Source organism: Macaca nemestrina, chromosome 5 (genome assembly GCF_043159975.1).
Source record: "Macaca nemestrina isolate mMacNem1 chromosome 5, mMacNem.hap1, whole genome shotgun sequence".
In the NCBI taxonomy this organism is placed as follows: Eukaryota; Metazoa; Chordata; class Mammalia; order Primates; family Cercopithecidae; genus Macaca; species Macaca nemestrina.
In genome coordinates, this window is record NC_092129.1 from 14436074 (window position 1) to 14456392 (window position 20319).

General features: G+C 38.8%; 1 protein-coding gene across 3 annotated transcripts in view; it reads left to right on the forward strand.

Moving 5' to 3' along the window:
• Nucleotides 1-20319, forward strand: part of LOC105492057 (FIG4 phosphoinositide 5-phosphatase) — a 128616-nt gene that overhangs the window by 64349 nt on the left and 43948 nt on the right. For all 3 annotated transcript variants that reach the window (XM_011758912.3, XM_024796123.2, XM_011758913.2), the window contains 5 exons: nt 1310-1426; nt 3164-3209; nt 4237-4385; nt 5943-6109; nt 15588-15726. In XM_011758912.3, coding sequence (XP_011757214.1) covers nt 1310-1426; nt 3164-3209; nt 4237-4385; nt 5943-6109; nt 15588-15726 — 618 coding nt within the window. The remainder of the gene's footprint in view (nt 1-1309; nt 1427-3163; nt 3210-4236; nt 4386-5942; nt 6110-15587; nt 15727-20319) is intronic.

Consider the following 20319-nt stretch of genomic DNA (forward strand, 5'->3'; position numbering starts at 1 on the left):
TAGTGTCAAAGCCTCATCATCTGGTTGGCTTCAGAATGTGATCACTTTTTATTTATCCCAAGGGCTGTTCTCTTCCAGAAAACTGAATCTTCATGCTCTGCCACAAATGTAGCAGCCAAAGTCCTATCCTAAGCCTCCATTCCTATTCTTCACCCTCCCTGGAATGCTTTCCCACCTCTCTTTTATCTTTCAAGATCTGATTCAAAACTCATCTCTTCTAAGGAACTTACTTTTGTTAAATCTTGCATTGTCTTTTTGTTCACTTACTGCACAATTGTACAAGCTCTAGGTTTACTTAAGGTCTTACTTTTTTAAATGTTACTATATCGTTTTGTACTTATTGTACTTTTTTCTAAATCATTTTATACAGTTAGATACACACACCCTTTCCCAGAGTATCAGTTTGGTTACAAGTTGTTGCCATTCATATTATTTTTTTATTATTTTTTAAACATAGTCTTGCTCTGTCGTCCAGGCTGGAGTGCAGTGGTACGATCTCAGCTTATTGCAGACTCTGCCTCCTGGGTTCAAGTGATTCGCCTGCCTCAGCCTTCTGAGTAGCTGGGACTACAGTCATGCACCACCGTGCCTGGCTAATTTTGTTTTTGTTTTTGTTTTTGTTTTTTGAGACAGAGTCTCGCTCTGTTTCCCAGGCTGGAGTGCAGTGGCACAATCTCAGCTCACTGCAAGCTCCACCTCCCGGGTTCACGCCATTCTCCTGCCTCCTGAGTAGCTAGGACTACAGGCGCCTGCCACCACGCCCAGCTAATTTTTTGTATTTTTAGTAGAGGCAGAGTTTCACCATGTTGGCCAGGCTGGTCTCAAACTCCTGACCTTAAGTGATCCACCTGCATTGGCCTCCCAAAGTGCTGGGATTATAGGCCTGAGCCACTGCACCCAGCTGCCATTCATATTATTTTCCAGTTTTTTCTTCTCTGCCACCTGCACTGGGCACGGTGCTCTTTTCACAGCCATTTTATGAATGTATTTTGACTTGACAACTCTTGAGGAGTGAAAGGCTTTGGAGAAAGCTCAGGCAGGGATGTTATATGCCAAGATTAAGGATCACCAGTATTTGATATTAAGTTACAGGTCTTTGTGTCTCTTTCACATCAAATGTTGCTGGTTACTGAGTACACATTGTATTCTAGACATTGTTACATGTTTCTATCAAGTACCAGCCAAGAGATTTAAAAAATTACATCCTTAAATATCATTGCTATAGACTTTACTGGCTTTAGATATAAGGATAAATAGATATTAAAACTTGGCTTCTTCTCACTTTTCTCATTCTTCCTCCTCTCCTCAGCAAGCTGTGTAATGTTCTTGATCGACTGAATGTGATTGCAGAAAGTGTGGTGAAGAAAACAGGTTTCTTTGTAAACCGCCCTGATTCCTACTGTAGCATTTTGCGGCCAGATGAAAAGTATGTATGGTATTTTAAAACTTATAATAAATCATAATTTTTGCTTTTATGGGTATTCTGAATATGAGCAGTTTTTACTACTTGGAAATTGGATGAATTTTGTCTTGGGGGGAGGCACACTGCTCACATGACTGAGTACTGACTGTTCACTGGGGCATGGGAATTCCTTTGTTGGTTACTTACATACCTTGAGATGTAAGCCATGGGATCTGTATCTCTTGCTGCATAGAACAAATGTTACATAAAATAATTCTGTAAGTAAAATTTTCAACAGTGAACTCTATTTTTCAGTATTGAATAGAAACAGACTTTTTTTCTTATAGATTACATACTAACATTTTTATAAAAATAGTATTATTGTATTATGGTTATTCGCTCACAAATCTTTCATTACTATTTTGGGAGCTTCTTCAGATCAAGGATTTATGCTTTATCTTTTAAGAAACCAATACTATATATTTCTGGCATTTTATTTTCAGTTAATGTAGTTAACTACAATGATAAGACAACAGAAAAGAACTAACTACTAGTGTAATGTCTTTGGAAGTAATCCCTTTGTCATAGTTTGCATTGTTTGCACTTGTTTGTTGTTTGAATTTTAGGGCACCCATGACAGGGGTCCCCCAAGACCACTCCCAGATTCAGTAATTCACTAGGATAACTGAAAGGACTCAGCTTATTGTATTCTGGCTATAATTTATTATGGTGAAAGGATATAAAATGACGTTAACAAAGGGAAAAAGCAAAAAGGGCACAGTCCAGAGGAAACCAGGCACAAGCTTCCAGAGTCTTCTCCTCAGTGGAGTCACACAGAACACACTTAATTCCCCCAAGAAACAGGTTGTGAAGCATGGATGAAATGTTGCCAGCCAAGGAAGCATGTTGGAGACTTTATTTTTTTACTGGAGGCTGGTCACATAGGTAGCCTCTGCCTGGCATATGCCAAAATTCTTGACTTCCAGAGGGAAAGAAGGTATTCGGGAAAAACCATATTATTTCTACAAACCATTTCAGCACAGTGAGTCACTCTTATCAGTTCTGGGAATGGTGGAAACCCTCCTGAAATCTAAGTTCCCAGACATTGGCCAAGGGTCAACCTTATAAGCAGGACTTTCTGAGGATAGCAGTTAGGCTTATTAGGTTAACCCTTTTCTGCACAGCACCTTCTTTAAATAATTAAAATATTAACATAATCTATAGTATTTCATAACAAAACATATTCCTATGTATTCATTGCACATGGAGAAAATAAGTAGTCTCTAAAAGGAAATCTGCAAAACGAACCAAAGAAACATAACAAAGCCTCCATGAATAAAAGCTGGGGGAGGTAGAAAATCGTAATATTGAGTTGGGAAGGCTAAGTCTTGGAAGATTTTATTAGAAAGATGCTCTACGATTGTTACTCATGTGTGTAGAGACCCAACAGGAAGTGGGTTTGAATGAAAGCAAGGGAGATTTTGGTTAAGCATGGGTAACAAAAAATGCCAGAGTGGGCACTCGGGCAAATTAAAATGCCCCTTTCCTGGACTCTCTTTGAGGAGAATGTGGTAAGCAGTCCGCCTCAGTCATTTGCGTGTTCACTTACCTGAAAAAATGAGAGTAGGCAGGATCAGCTGATTTTTCAGGAGCTGAAAGCTCTATTAGTTTAATTCCATGATTCTTAACAAGGAGCTGGTACCGAAAATAAATATTTATTCTGCCATTAACTTTTTAAAAAGTGTTTATTTTTAAACATAGGTGGAATGAACTAGGAGGATGTGTGATTCCCACTGGTCGCCTGCAGGTATACACAATATTATATTCATAATGAACAGAATCTGTATCCATTGTATACTGTACGTTTTCTGTAAGCATTCATGTAGAGACTTGTATCTTATTTAATGCAGAATTATTATTTGAGAATGATTGTTGAAAGTCTTACTTCTAGTCTTTAATGCTTATGAAAAATGTGTAGCTGGCTGGGCGCGATGGCTCACACCTGTAATCCCAACACTTTGGGAGGCCAAGGCAGGTGGATCATAAGATCAGGAGATCGAAACCATCCTGGCTAACATGGTCAAACCCTGTCTCTACTGAAAATACAAAAAATTATCCGGGCGTGGTGGAATGCACCTCTAGTCCCAGCTACTCGGGAGGCTGAGGCAGGAGAATCACTTGAATCTGGGAGACAGAGGTTGCAGTGAGCCGAGATCGTGCCACTGCACTCCAGCCTGGGTGACAGAGCAAGACTCTGTCTCAAAAAAAAAAAAAAGAAAAAAAGAAAAATGTGCAAATGAAATAATATGGCCTATGGATTTTTTCTGTGTATTAAATTTTATTCCTGGAAATAGAAACGCAAACAGGAACATGAAAAGAACAAATTAGAGTGCTTTGGAAAAGAAACCAAGCATATGTAGTATATATGTTAACTATGCTTTAAGAATGATATGGTCCTAACCACTGAATATTTAGGTTGTATAATGAGGAGATATGTCAGAAAAAAGCCCATATTTTGCTAATTGGTACATGTGGAAGTTGTTAGCTATTTGTTTTATTTTGTTAAACTAACAAAGTAAATTCAGATATAGGCCAGAAGATTTAATGATGCTGTTCCAGCAACGTAAGTGAGCAGCATATATAACGTTATGCAACTGTAAACATGTTCTTCATTATTTTGACTTTACATAAAATTGAATAATATTTGTTCAAGAGTAACACCTGCCCATAGACCTTTTTTTTTTTTTTTTTTTTTTGCTTCTTAAATCTAAAGTAGTATGGAAGTTCTTTGGTGATGGAATAATGATTGCAAATCTTAAGGTATTTCTCTTTAGACTGGCATCCTTCGAACCAACTGTGTGGACTGTTTAGATCGCACCAACACAGCACAGTTTATGGTGGGAAAATGTGCTCTGGCCTATCAGCTGTATTCATTGGGACTGATCGACAAGCCTAATCTACAGTTTGATACAGATGCAGTTAGGTAAGTCTTATTTTTTGCTATTTGAATGCTGATAATAGCGGAAGGCAAACCTGGTTAATAATAAGATTTTTTTAATGAAAGTGTTTCTACTTTTAGCTTCTCAAAAATTGTGTTGCTAGAAAACATTATTCAAACTAATTCTGTTTTTCTTATATTTTCTTCTAGTAGTTTTATAGTTTTTGGTCTTATGTTTAAGTCTTTAATCTGTCTTGAGTTGATTTTTGTATACGACAAGAGACAGTGGTTCAGTTTCATTCTTCTGCATATGAATATCCAGTTTTCCCAGAACCCATTTGTTGAAGAGGGTGTCCTTTCCGCAGTGGATGTTGGTGTCTTAGAATAAATATTTCTATTAAAAGTTTGTGTATTCTTGCCATGGTTTGGGCTTTGGGTTTTTCTTTTGTTGTTGTTTTTGCTTGTGTTAATTATGAATAAACACTACATTCTTTAGATAAATTCAAAGTGCTTAGACAAACTAGTGGGTGTTGTTTTAAAACAAATCCAGATGGCATTTTCAAAAAAAGTACTGTGTCTTCATACATACTAAAAATCTGAGATGTGTAAAAGATTGATTCTTCATTAAGGATTACTATTTCTTCACTGTCTATTGCATCTGTGGCAGTCCATTATTTTTTGAAAATACAATTAATGATAGCTGATAGTGGTCATCGGAAATTGTCATAAAGGCTTAGCTAAGGAAAGTAATCAGTTTACAAATGGCCACACCAACAGATATCACTGCACTGGAAATATTAACAGACACTTGAAGAAACACAGGTTTCAAAAGTACATATCTAAGAAAGCGTATGATTTGTTAGTCTGCTGTGATCTGAATGTTTGTGTCTTCCCTAAGTTCATATGTTGAAATCCTCACCCCCAAAGGGATGGTATTAGGAGGTGGGACCTTTGGGAAATGAGTAGAGCTGAGAGGAACCCTCATGACTGGGACTCGTGTCCTTATTATAAAAAAGACTGAAGAGAGCTAGCTAGCCTCTTCCATCATGTGAGGACACAGTGAGAAGACCATCTGTGATCTAGGAAATGGGCCCTCACCAGACACCACATCTACCAGCTCCTTGATCTTATACTTCCCAGCCTCCAGAAATGTGAGAAATGTTTGCTGTTTCTAAGCCACCCGGTTTATGGTGTCTTGTTGCAGCAGCTTGAATGGACTGACACTGTGACAGGAGCATATTCTTTTTTCAAAGGCAATTCAGAGAGCACAGTACATTCTGTCATGGGAGGTGAATTGCTCTGGCAGGCTGCAGAAAGTTAGGAGTCTTTACAAGTATGGTTAGAAACAGCCTGGTCTGGCTTTGGTGGGTTATGTTTTTGGTGCCCCTGCTTCCATTTTAGTGTTTTCTATAGCTTTGGTGTTTACTGGAATATCACTCTAAAATATATTAGCATTGCATTTATTTTCAAGATGTTGAAGAATCTAACTTGAAAGGCTCAGAAGAATTTTTAAAGTATAAGACTTGTTTGGAGTTTGGCTAAGTGAATAACTTGTGCTTTGATTTTGGTGAAATTCTTTAATGCGAGTTTTTCTTTTTTTAGGTTATTTGAGGAACTCTATGAAGATCATGGTGATACCCTATCCCTTCAGTATGGTGGTTCTCAACTTGTTCATCGTGTGAAAACCTACAGAAAGATAGCACCGTGGACCCAGCACTCAAAAGACATCATGCAAACCCTGTCTAGATATTACAGCAATGCTTTTTCAGGTAATTCTGAAGTAATAGCTATTTTAAAGACTTACTCTGAAGTGCATTTTTTATACATTTTTTAAAGCTATCTGGCTAAGTAAAATTAAAATTAAATGTTTTAAAAGTTTAAATAAAACAGTCTGTCACTTAGAAGGTGCTCAGTAAATGTTTGTCCAATAAATGAATGAATAAACATTTGTATTTTAAATAGAACACTTTTGCATTTTGGCACCCATAATTAGAGTTTTTATATAATGCAACACACTTTAATTCCTTGGCTTCTGTCTCTTTCTATTTTTCTGCTTGCAGTATATAGATAAAATTTTTTGAGGGTGTTGAGTCATTTTTTTAAATAGGGTTCAAAGTCTCGACAATTGTCTAAGAGTGTAAATATCACTGAATTTTTTAAATGTCAACTAGAAACAAATTGTGATATTAGCACTAAATTATACTCATTAAATTCTATTGTTTTATGACTTGTGAATACTACATGTAACAGGGTGTTAAAATGGTGCTTTTCCTGCCTCCATTCTGATGGAATTGCCAATACAATAGGTATCACAGACCAAAGTGATTGTGAGGCAAACCCCCGTGCACAGAATTTATGAAGGAATTTCATGAGTCTGCAGCCCTTGTATCAGATTAAGGATAGGAAAGTCCACAGAATACGGAGAAGAAGATTAATAAAGAGGTCCTTGGGAGTGAACTATTACCTGCAATAACAGCCACCCTCAGTGAAAAGAGAGTGGGCTTCAACAGGACTCTGGGTGAGCTTGACATGTTATCCTGCTATTGAAGAGACCCAGCATGTAGGTTTTGTACTGTTGTACAGCAGATCTGAAGCAGAGGGATGGGCTGAGGAGAGTGTGCCACATTGAGAACTGTCTGCATTCCTCCAGTTGGGTGGGCCAAAGGATACTTGAGGGTTGACTGGTAACCGGATGTGGGCCTTATGGAGGAGGGTGCCATGGAGTTCGCCTGGGTCCTGGCCAGTAAGGCCCTTGGAAGACCTAGCAGCAAGATCCAGGAAGTAAACACTGGATACCTAAGGAGCTAAGGAAGGAGTTACAAGAAACTGCCTGATAAAAGGGAATTGTAAGAGAATCCCAGTGCTGGCAGTTTCAGAAGCATCTGGGAAAGCATCCATAAGAGTCAGCTGTCCACATTTTCTAGGCCCAGAGAGATTGCAAAGCTCATCTCTTATGCTCCTGTCCAACTGTATTAGTTTTCTGTGCTGTGTAACAAATGACTATAAATGTAGCAGCTTAAAACAGCACACATGCATTATCTCACAATTTCTGTGCATCAGAAATTTATGCACAACTTAACTGGGTCCCCTGCTTAGGGTCTCTCAAGGCTGCCTTTGAGAAAGAACCACTTCTCATCCCACATGTTGGCAGAATTCAGTTCCTTGTGGCTGTAGGACTCATAGCAGCGTGCTTCTTCACAGCTGACAATAGGATTAGTGTGCTAGCAAGACTGAGTCTTATAAATGTAATGTAATAATGGGAGTGACAACCCATCATCTTTGTCATATTTTGGCCGGAAGCAAATCATAGGTGCCCCTGCCCACACACGCGGGGGAAATCCACATCCATTTCCTAGGGCTGCTGTATCAAAACAGCACAAACTAGTGGCTCAAAACAATAGAAATGTATTGTCTTACAGTTCTGGAGGCTAGAAGTCTGAAATCTAAGTGTTGACAGGGCCATGCTCCCTCTGAAAACCCAGAGAGGAGAATCCTCACCGGCTACTTCTGTCATGTGCTAACATGTACATATCCCTCAGGGTGTATATCACCATGAAAAAGGGCATCTGCTCTTTTGCCCTCTCCTGTCATCATTGTCCCTGTAATAGGGGTCATTATTGACACTTAAGGATCAAGTAATGTGCTTTTTTTTTTGAGACGGAGTCTCGCTCTGTCGCCAGGCTGGAGTGCAGTGCCGCAATCTCGGCTCACTGCAACCTCTGCCTCCCGGATTTGGGTGATTCTCCTGCCTCAGCCTCCTGAGTGTAATGTGCTTTGTAATAAGACTAGAGGACAGACAGAATGACTGTGTAGCTGTCCATGTTTAAAAAAGAAAGGAGTAATATAAAAGATAAAGATAGTTATGAGAAAATAATGTGCACAAATGGAAAGGTAAGGCAAAATTATGCACAACTGAAAGAGGAACTACTATGAAAGGAATGATTTTATGAATAATGTGGCTAAAACAGGCTTCTTTATTTTAAGAAGCATGGTGTCATTGGGATGTACAACTTATTTTTAAATTACAATGGGTATTATATAATGGTGACAATATAGAACAATTTTCTTTAAACCACTCAAGACAACTTTGCAAAACTTAGTAAGTCTTCTCACATTATGCTTCTGGGCTAGGCAGGAACATACTGATTAACTAGACTTAAAAAAAAAAAAAAAAAAGTGCTGGGTGCAATGGCTCACACTTGCAATCCTGCACTTTGGGAGACAAAGGCAGGAGGATTGCTTTAGCCCAGGAGTTTGAGACCAGCCTGGGCAACATAGTGAGATCCCATCTCTACAATGAATATATAAATTAACCAGGCATGGTAATGCACACCTGTAGTCCCAGCTATGTGGAAGGCTAAGGGCAGAGGATCCCTTGAGCCCAGGAGTTCGAGGCTGCAGTGAACTATGATCATGCCACTGTACTCTAGCCTGGGTGACAGAGTGAGACTCTCTCTCAAAAAACAAGCAAACAAAAGCAACTAGAATAGTGAAATTACATTGTTAGGAATTTTACCCTTGGTTTATGTGGATGGATTGATGCTATGTGGGCAACTCACCTGACCCTTTTTTCTATTTATTTTATTTATTTATGTATTTATTTATTTACTGTTCTTGAGGCTTCACATGCTAGCATGCATGTTTGTCTAGGAAGCACCTTTTAGTGTTTAATGTAACTGGTTACATAGGCAGTTGGAGGATGCTTTACAGGGAACGCATAGGTATCTCTTCAGATGTTAGGGAGAGCTTTTAATTCCCTTAAGGGCCTTGCTAAGCTCTTTCTATTTTTTTTTAAATGCAAATTTTGTAAGCCTGGATTTTCTTGCTGAAGCTGGTTGAATTTAAATCCTATTATAAAAAAAAGATAAGAAACCTACAGCAGTTAATAATAGATCTCTTGTATATATATGTGTGTGTGTGTGTATATATATATATAGGCCTAACATAAATATATACACCCACATGCGTGTGCATAATTTAAATGTAGTGAATGTGTATATGCATGCATGGAGGGAAATCATGTTCTCAACAGGGATCTAAAGAGAAAAGCTCCCAAGGTGTGTTAGGCTGTTTTTGCGTTACTATAAAGAAATACCTGAGACTGATTAATTTTATAAAGAAGAGAGGTTTAATTGGCCCACGATTTTGCAGGCTGTATGGGAAACATGGTGCCATTATCTTCTCGGCTCTTGCAGGGGTGCCTCGGGGAACTTTTAATCCTGGCAGAAGAAGGGGGAGCAGGTATCTCACTGGCAAGGGGTGAGAGGAAGGAGGTGCCACACACTTTTAAACAACCAGATCTCTTGAGAACTCACTCACTATCACAAGGAGTGCACCAACCCAAACACCTTCCACCAGACTCCATCTCCAACATTGTGGATTAGATTTCAACACCAGAGTTCAGCAGAGACAAATGTCCAAATTATATCACAGTGTCAGGACTTCAAAGCTTACCGCGCGTGGAAAACAGTGATCCCAGAAGATGGTGCTGAGATGGCTTCACCTGGCATTATGCTAGTACTCTAAAGGACTGCCAGCAGTTTCTTCCCCTTTCTGCTCACTGCTGAAAAAGGGACATCAAAGGGAACATGCTGAGAACATTTTAATTTATCAAGAATAGTGAGATAGCCTTCTGAGATCATCCTTCAAACAGCAGATTGTGAGTGAATAAGCTGTATTTGGCAACAGCAGAAATAAAACAGTTGGAAAAATGTTTTGTTTTAATAACGTTTGTTTTAATACCCTTGGTAACTCTTGTTAAAGCCCAACACTTCACCTCTCCTGCAACCAAAGCAGTTATACATGGCAAGAGAAAAGTTTGTAACTTATTACTCTTAGTTTAAACAGACTACAGTTCTCCAAAGGACAGCTGACTGTCCTGTGACATTTCCATAGTAAGTTCATTCTTCCACTCTCCAAAATGACCATTTCATAACTTGTCCTCCTCCTTAAACCTACAACACCTCAGTCTCAGCTGATGACTTTGCTTCATGCTTCAGTGAGAAAATAAGTTACGAGAAGGGAACTTCCTCTAATTCTTACCATCAAATGCAGAGGCCGTCGTTTTCTGCTCCCATAGTTTCTACCCTATATTGTATTACAGTGCTTGTGGTGGCCCTGCTCCATCTGAAGCCAAGCCTTGTCTTTTTCTTTGACTCCCACGCCTTCTTGTGTTCCCTAACTATATGCTCGTTGGGGTACATCATCAGTTTCTCCCTCTGTAGTGCATCATTGCCATTAACATAAAAGCATACCTTAGCGTTTTCCATCCACCCTTTCCAGCTATTCCTAATCCCACATCCCCCTCCAGCCACAGTCCTATTTTCCTGCTCTCATGAGCAAAACCTCTTGAAAGGGTTTTCTCTACCCTGTTCTCTCCACATGCTCCACTTGACAACTGCCCTGCCATGACACTGAAACTGTGCTTGTCCAGGTTACCAACAATCCCCACATTGCCAAATCTAATGTTTACTCCTCTGACTGCATCTTACTCAACCTTTCAACAACTTTCATCACAGTTGACCACTTCCTGTTTCTTGAACTTCACTCTGTGAGATCTCTCAGTGGGATATGAGATCTCCCCCAATAGGAGAGAGTCTCAGTCTCTTATTGACTTCCCTTGCCCTGTTGCTAAACCCTTCTTTTTTCCAGTTTTGTCTTAGGGGTATCACATTCAGCTTTTGACCACCATGCATTTGACACTCAAATTTTTATCTCTAACTTTAACTTCTCATGAACTCCAGACTCATTTATCTAAATGTCTGCCTAGTATCTCCTCTGGGATATTGAATTAGTTTTTTTGTTTTCTGGTTTTTTTTTTTTGAGACAGAATTTTGCTCTTGTTGCCCAGGATGGAGTGCAATGGCGTGATCTTGGCTCACCGCAACCTCTGCTTCCTGGGTTCAAGAGACTCCCCTGCCTCAGCCTTCCGAGTAGGTGGGATTACAAGCATGTGCCACCACGCTCAGCTAATTTTGTATTTTTAGTAGAGACAGGGTTTCTCCGTGTCGGTCAGGCTGGTCTTGAACTCCTGACCTCAGGTGATCTGCCCGCCTCGGCCTCCCAAAGTGTTGGGATTACAGGAGTGAGCCACCATGCCCGGCCATTGAATTAGTTTTTATCATTGCCATGACAAATTACTACAAACTCAGTGGTTTAAAACAATACCCATTATCTTAGAGTTTCTAAGGACCAGAAACCTACGGACACAGCATTACTGAGCTGTATTCTCTGCTTAGGGTCTCACAAGTCTCAAGTAAAAATGATGTCACGTGACATTAAAATGAAGTCAAAATGTCAGCTGACCTGGGCTCTTATCTGGAGGCTTCCTGGCTCATTCTCATTGTTGGCAGAATTCCATGCAGCTATTGGACCGATGTCCCATGTCCTTGCTGGCAGTTGGCTGAGGGTCACTCTCAGTTCCTAGAGGCTGCTGCGTTTCTTGGCTTGTGGCCTGCTCTATTTTAAAGCCTACCACAGTGCACCAAATACATCTTGTGCTTCAAATCTCTGCCTTCCTCTTCAGCCTCGAAAGGATTAATGTGATTACAGTAGACCCAACCAGATGAGTTAGGATTTTTCTATCTTGCAGTTGATGATGAGTAACCTTTATTACATCTGCAGAGTCCTTTTTGCCATGTAGTAGAAAATATTCATGGTATGATACTAGGGAGCAAAGGTCTTAGGGGCCAGATTTCTTCCTATCGCAGATATCTAACAAAATCACAAATTTACCATTTCTGAGACAGAAACTCTTGACTGTGTCTCAAGTCCGTTTCTCTACTTGTTTTTTCTACTTCAGTACCCATTGATCAATTCAGAAAACCTAGGAATTCTCCCTGCATTATTTCTTTTCCTCATCACTGTTCCCCAATCCCATCTATCAACAAATATTGTTGGTTATACCTACAAAATTATGTGTTCCGTGTTTCATCCCTACTTCTGACATACTGGTCCACACAGCCACAGCCACCCACTGTTATCTGGATGACTGCAGGGGTTTGTTGTTGTTGTTTGTTTGTTTGAGTGAGGTCTTACCCTGCCGCCCAGATTGGAGTGCAGTGGTGCTATCACAGCTTACTGCAGCCTTGACTTCCCAGACTCAAGTGATTTTCCCACCTCAGCCTCCTGAGTAGCTGGGACCACACCCATCTAATATTTATTTATTTACTTATTTATTTATATTTTTTTGTAGAGACAGGGTCTCCCTATGTTGCCCAGGCTGGTTCCTACCTCCTGGGCTCAAGTGATCCTCCCTCTTTCCAGCCTTCCAAGTAGCTGGGACTATAGGCATGTGCCACCATGCCCAGCTCACTTTTTTTTATTATTTTTGTAGAGACGGAGTCTCCCTGTGTTCCCCAGGCTGGTCTCAATCTTGTGATCTCAAGCAATCTGCCTGCCTCAGCCTCCCAAAGTGCTGGGATTACAGGCATGAGCCTCCATGCCTGGCCATTTTTTTTCCAATACTAAAGTAATATATGTTAATTATACAAAGTACAGAATGGCTCACAAATAAATCAGATGATCCCTACCTTCCAGAGATAGCCACTTGTATATTTTGGAGAACATGATCCTTCTGGTCTTACTATACCTGTAATTTATAACCTGCTTTTGCTCCTTTAGATAATGTAGTGAATCTTTATAACCTTATTCTTCTATAACATGATTTTTAGTAGCCTTATGGTATTCTATCTTTGAGAAGCATCATAATTTAGGTATTTGCTTTGTACATTTAAGTCGTTCTAAACAAACATGTTTGAACATATACCTTTTTTCATATTTTGATCTTATGAAAAGTTCAGAAGCAAATTTATTAGGTCAGAGGGTAAAAATAATTTTTAGGGCTTAAAATATCTATTTATATATTATATAGATACATATTTGCCAAATTGCCTTTCAGAAAGGATGTAACAGTCAATGTTCCCCTTGGCATTATGGGAGTGCCTATTTTGAAATGTATTTGACAACTTAATAGGCAGAAAATGGTATGTTGTTCTAATTTGCATTATTTGATGACTAGCGAAGTTGGGTTTTTATATATCCATTGGCTGTTTCTGTTCCTTTTGAAGTGTGTGTATCTGTTTTTCTATTAGGGGTTAATTTGTGTCTCTCCTACATTTAGTTGGTATTTATTTCAATGTCTGATGTGAGGTAGGGATCTGACATCATTGTCCCTTCCCCCTCCACCCCAATACTATTGTACTGTTTATTGAATAATACTTCCTTTCACTGCTGATTTCAGAGGCCACCGTATCATAAACTTAGTATTAGAATAAGAGCTATTTCAGTTCAAAAGTGATTTTTTCTCTAATTAAAAAGAATTGTTATATTTAAACCTGATCTATTTAAATATAGTGAGTAGTAAAGTTGGCTAATGTTTAACCTGTTTGAATGGTATTTGAATGGTGCATATTCTTTTTTCCCTTAAAGCGCAATTAAACATAAAAGTGGCTAATCATTTTGCCCTCTTGTTATCCACAACCACAGAGAGCCTACCAGTTTTAAACCCTTGTTCATATCCAGAGTACCACCATCTTTCTGGAGGTAATTGTTTTATTTGCAGTCAGAAGTAGCCAGGAGAAGATCCTTGGGCTCGTTAGGGCTCACTTATATCTCAAGCTTAGTAAGTGACCATAAACATCATACATGTATTTTAAGTTGCAGCAGCAGTACTTCTAAGAAGTCTTCTTTATGATCCTTTGAAAGAATGTTCTTTTTTTGGCTATGTTTCTCACATCTTACATTTTACCGTACTTGCTAAAAATTACAGGTAACTCCTGTTAAAGGATGAAAGAAACTCCTAGAAAATGTGGCTGAAAAGTGGAAAGCTTCTCTAGATTATATTAAGATATTTTGAGGTACTATGTGAAATGAACTATTAAGTGCTATTAAGGCTATTTAAGAAGCATAAAGAATGTAATTGCCATAAGAGCAACATGTTTACTTTTGTATTATGTAAAGAGGGTACACATTGGGGCAGTAATGTATGCATTATTTAATGCTTGATGTTTTCTCTCAACAAGTGCAAAGAAAGTCCCCAAATGTGCTCAGCACATAAACATGTCTCTTTTTATATATTACTTTTAGCCCAAAAGGTAAGTGCTGTTTTAATGGAATGCTTCCTGTCTAATATATGAAATACATGTTTGATGTACTGTATTTCGTATTTCAGTCATTTGGTTTTGCCATAATGATCAAATAACCCAATGAGAACAATGTTGCTAATTTCAGGTGTATCTTGTTCACTATAACTGTTGGAAGAAAATTGATTTTATAATAATGTTACCTTGCTCCAAATGCAGTCATTTCTACTGTGCTATCTTTTTAGTTCTATGCTCATTTTTGGAAAGAGGTTATTATTTATATTGTGGATGTCTGCCACAAACTGGAATATACAGGACTCTGAGACAAGAATGGAAAGAAGGAAATAAGGAGAAAGAATGAAGGACACTAGGGAGGAGAATGTAGAATGGGAAGGGTGGTTCATGAGACCACTTCAGTGCATATTATCATTTTTACCAAAAGATAATTAGGAAAAGGAAGAGGAAGTAAAACATACACACCGTCAGTTTTGTTATTTCATAGTATAGTTTAAAAGATAATTTTGGAATGCTCAAATAGTTAGAATGAGGCTGTTATCATGTGCCTTCTCTGCCTTCATTTTCAGCCGCAAAAGAGAATGGGCCAGGCTCACAGCTGACAGGGACAAAATATGTTGTAAACATTGTCTCTGTTAAAGAAAGGGAGAGTATCTTTTCAAGGATTAAAAGTGGAGACAATGCAACTGACTTGTTCAAAGTTGTACAACAGAATATGGATAGAAATTGGGTCATTTTATTAGTCTCTGAAGTCTCTGCTTGTCTTTGCAATAAAGTGAAGATACATTTACTTCAGGTAAAATAACAAATGGTGAGGATATATTTTCATTTTAAAAATAAAATTGCTATCTAAGGTATTTACTCTCTGAGTTCTTAAAGATGTTTAAGTGTCTCCAAATTCAACAAGCAGTTTATGTTCGCTATCATCTGTGTATTTTATAAGAGCTATGGAACAAAGAGGAAACATTTTGCAGCAAGATTTTAATTCTGCACCAAATCTTGGTAACTTATGTATGTGTGTATGAAGTACTTGTATTTGTATGTATTTGAAGTGTAAATACTGCTTTTGTACCACTCTCCTCCTAAGAAAATAGTCTCGAGTTATATACATCAGTAATTGATTTTCTGAAATATCTATTTTGCTTTTTAGATGCTGACAGACAAGATTCCATTAACCTCTTCCTGGGAGTTTTTCATCCCACTGAAGGGAAACCTCATCTCTGGGAACTCCCAACAGATTTTTATTTGCATCACAAAAATACCATGAGACTTTTGCCAACAAGAAGAAGGTATTTTTCTTCCTAGTCTGTAATATAAACTCCCATTTGGTGTTGTTTGGAATATGAGATACTTTTCATCTTGAGAAATCATAGGCTAGTCAGTTTTATTTTATTTTTTTAAAATTTTTTAATTTTTTTGTGGGTATGAAATAGGTGTATATATTTATGGGGTACGTGAGATGTTTTGATACAGGCATGCAATGGGAAGGAAGAGCATCATGGAGAATGGGGTATCCATCCTCCCATGCATAAAGCAGTCAGTTTGGCCACATGCTTGCCATGAGTTCAGTACTGTTGATGTCCTGAAGTAGGTTGGGGAAAATGTGGTTAGCAATTGTTGTTTTGCATTTTCTCTAAGATATGAAGTTTCAGACCTTCATTGTTGAACAGGAGTTGTAGCTCCACTAAAGCAAACCAACAGTATCATCTTTGAGTGTTTCCTACAAACTTGAAACTCTCAAGGACTCTAAGATGTAGAGTCAGTCTTAGATTTTTCAAGTGTGACAGCTAAGCAGCTTGTACCTTGTAATTCCAATATTCTCTCCTCCACGAAACAACCAGTCTCAGTAACACTGGGAAGACAGGAAGCTAGAGCAGTGCTACTAGCTAGCGTCAGATAACCACTTTCATGTCCCCACCACTCACATGCTTGAGTCACTTGCCAGTACAGGTTATTTCGAGTGCAGTTAAATTGGTAATAATATTCTCAGAAGAAACAAACAGTTTGCCTGAAGCAGGTTAGTGTGACACTCTGTGGTGTGAGCCTCAGGGTCAGGTAGAGTTGAGTTGGAATCTCTGCAGTTCTGTGACCTGGGTCGAGTAATTTAAACTCTCTAAGCCTTATTTTCCTTATCTGAAAACGTAAATGCCTGGACACACCTCACGGAGTCATTGCAAGTATTTAATGAGGAGGCTCTTTAGTGTTTTTTAACTGAGGAGTCATGTACTATAATAATATAATCAATTTTGCCACATAAATAAAATTTTTTACATACCATACATGAGGTTAGAGCCTAGTCCATTGCACTCAAAGGCCTCTAATGTCAAGTTCTCCCGTTGTGCTTTTCTCTTACAACATCAATTTAATAGAGCCCTAATTTTGTCTAAAGATACCTACCAGGCCAGGCGCGGTGGCTCACGCCTGTAATCCCAGCATTTTGGAAGACCAAGGCGGGAGGATTACCTGAGGTCAGGAGTTCGAGACCAGCCTGGTCAACATGGTGAAACTCCATCTCTACTAAAAAAAAAAATACAAAAAATAGCTGGGCATGGTGGTACGTGCCTATAATCCCAGCTACTCGGGAGGCTGAGGCAGGAGAATCGCTTGAGCCAAGGAGGCAGACGTTGTAGTGAGCCGAGATCATGCCACTGCACTCCAACCTGAGCAACAAGCAAAATCTCTGTCTCCAAAAAAAAAAAACAAAAACCTACCAAACACTGTAGGAGTCATTGCCAGTCTGTGCTAATTGTGTGTATGGGACCATGAACAACGGACAAAGTTGCAAGTACAGCTCTTGCAGTTGTTATTAAGTTCTGTGTTGCTTCAGGAATATTTAAAATATTAGGAAGGTCTCAGAGTTTATATGTTTCTTATCAATACATATTATTGGAATAACCAACTTAATACTTGAGCTTACTCTCCCTATAAATGGAGCACTGCTAATTTTTACATTAAATTTATTATTAATAAAATATTATTTACATAAATTTTTGCTGACAAAAAATTTGGAACTGTGTATTTGTTGAGCGATGGGTATAAATACCTGTTATTTGTATTTACTGATGACAGTTAACTGTAGGTAAATATGGTTGATTTTCTGAATTTTTATATTACCTGTAAGTATTGAAGATATTTTAGATAAAGCTTGGGAACAGCCATAACTCAATTTTCTACTGCAGAAATTAGCTGTGTATTAAAAGCATAATTTAAACCCCTTGCTCACCTTGAGTTACATAACAAAGGCAGGTGGTTTGGCAGTTTATGTGTTGGAATAAAAGGAAGCTGGTGTTACATCCCCATTTTCTAAAAAAGGAAATTGAGGTGCAGAGATAATGTCTTGGCTAAGATTATTCAGTTAGATGATTCAGTGAGAATCAGCTCTAAGCCTACCACGGAAAATAAAATTGTATCAAAGTAGATAATATGGCTTACTCAGTTGATTTAGATCTCCTTTTTCTGGTTGGTTGGTTGGTTTTTTGTTTTTTCCTCTAGAATGTCAAAATTCTGAAAACTGTTTTTTGATGTCAGGGGAACAGGGTATTGGTACTGCGCATAAACAGTTTTTTTAAAAACTTTCTAGTGTCACCCACCTGTACAGGTTATTTTGCTGACAGTTAAAGCAGCATTACAATTCTCAAAAGAAATGAAGAGTTTACCCGGAGGCAGTAACAGGACAAGAGCACGGAGCTCAGGCTCAGGTAGAGCTGAGCTAGAATTTCTGCAAGTGTGTGGCCTGCGACCCATTAACCTCTCAACCTCATTTTCTCACCTGTAAAATGGAGATGACTATACATACCTCGCAGGGTCATTGAGGCTTAAATGGGAAAATATATGGAAAGTACTTAATACTAGGTCTGACACAGAATAAACCCAGTACTGAAGTAGCCAGACTCTGGAAAGCCTGCCTTCAGTTAATACCTGGGTGACCTTGGGCAAGTCACTTAACTGGTCTCATTCTGTTTCCACATCATTAAAATAGAGACAATAATAGTACCTAATTTACAGCTTTCTCAGAGAATCAGATGAGATCATATAAATGGTTAGCACCTAGCTACATACAATAGGTGTTAGTATTGTTACCGTCTTTTGTTTGCTTTTGAGTCAGAGTCTGACTCTGTCACCCAGGCTGGAGTGCAGTGGTGCGATCTCGATCTCGGCTCACTGCAGCCTCTCCCTCCCAGGGCTCAAGCCATCTTCTCCCCTTAGCCTTCCAAGTAGCTAGGACCACAGGTGGACACCACCATACCCAGCTGATTTTTGTATTTTTGGTAGAGACTGGGTTTTGCCATGTTGCCCAGGCTCGCCTCCAACTCCTGGGCTCAAGCAGTCTGCCCATTTTGGCTCCCAAATTGCTGGGATTACAGGTGGGAGCCACTGCACCTGACCTATTACTATTCTTTAAGGAGATAACATTCCCTAGTTTTTAATATCTATTAAAGATCATACAGGATGCCCGTAAAGTCTGGAAACTTAGATAATGTGACTTATTAATGTAATATTAATAAAGACTTTATTATTTATTCATGGGTGTTTTGAAATTTGTGGCATGTTGTATTTTATATCGTGTTTACCAATGATACGGGAATGGTATAGATAATGGCATGCTATGAAATAATATTTTTCTTGCACAATAAGAGAAGAGGGAATAAACCTAACTCTACCTAGAGTTCATTGGAACAGGGTCCTCTTGAGATAAGTACTTCAATGACACAAAATCTCACATTTATTGATCTGCCTAAAACCGCTAATTGAAGCTTTGTTCTGAATTTGATTAATATGGCATATAATCATCTAAGATCCCATCTAATGAACTGGTGTTTAGAATGTCACCAAGATGCTTTTAGGCATTAAGCGTTAATTATTTCATTGACTCCTAGAGTTGGGAGATTTATTGGCTTGCCCCTGTCTGATATGTGAGTTCCCTTTCTGTTTCCCTAGGGAGAGGTAATCTGGCCTATGCTTGACAAGCTCTTGTTTGTCAACTGTTGAAGAGGCAGTTTTTTGGAACAGTTCGCTTACACAATTCTTCCTCACGTCGTGCTGAGATCTGCTCCTCTGTAATCTTACTTATTAATCCTAAAGACCTTAAAAACAAGATTTCCTCATCCACTTGATAATCTTTTAAATATTTGAAGATGAGTTCATGTACTTTCAAAATCTCTTCTTCTACTGGTTGAATAGCTCCGGTTTCTTCAGCTGTTCCTTGTATGCTGTGGTTTCAAGTCCCTCCAGCATTCAGAACATCACTCTCCTCTGTGTATATTCCAGTTGAGGTCAATGTTCTTCTTAAACTGTGGCCCCCAGATCTGGGTCCAATAATGGTCAGCGTTTGGTCTGATTTGTGCTAGCTGTTGTGAGACCTCTGGGACCATCACTCCCCTTGTCCTAGATGCTGTGTTTTCATTGATAAGCATAAGGTCACACCAGCCATCCTCAGCGTTGCCATCACAGTGTGTACTCCGAGCTTCCTGTCTGTTAGACCTCCTAAGTCTTTTTTAACATGTGCCATTGCCGCTCCGCCACATTGGTACCATTCTTGTCATGTTCATATATGCTTTGCCTCCTTCCAAAAAAAAATTAAAATGTGTATCCTTTAATGAATACTTCTAGCTTTATAGTTTCTTCAGATTTAATCAGCTGATCATCTTGATCCTAATTCGAGTACTTGATGAAAAATGTTGTCTATAGTAGGGTAAATGGCAGAACCCATTGATTTCCACGCACAGACAACTCCTTCTACATAACATTGTTTAGTGCCTTTGGTTGTAATCATTTAAACAGCTGTAGGTTTGCTTAACTATACTCTTGCCCTGCCCATATTTCTCTGTCTTGTTCACAAATTGATTGCTTTGCTGACATTCATGAATGTTTCAGAGGGCTCC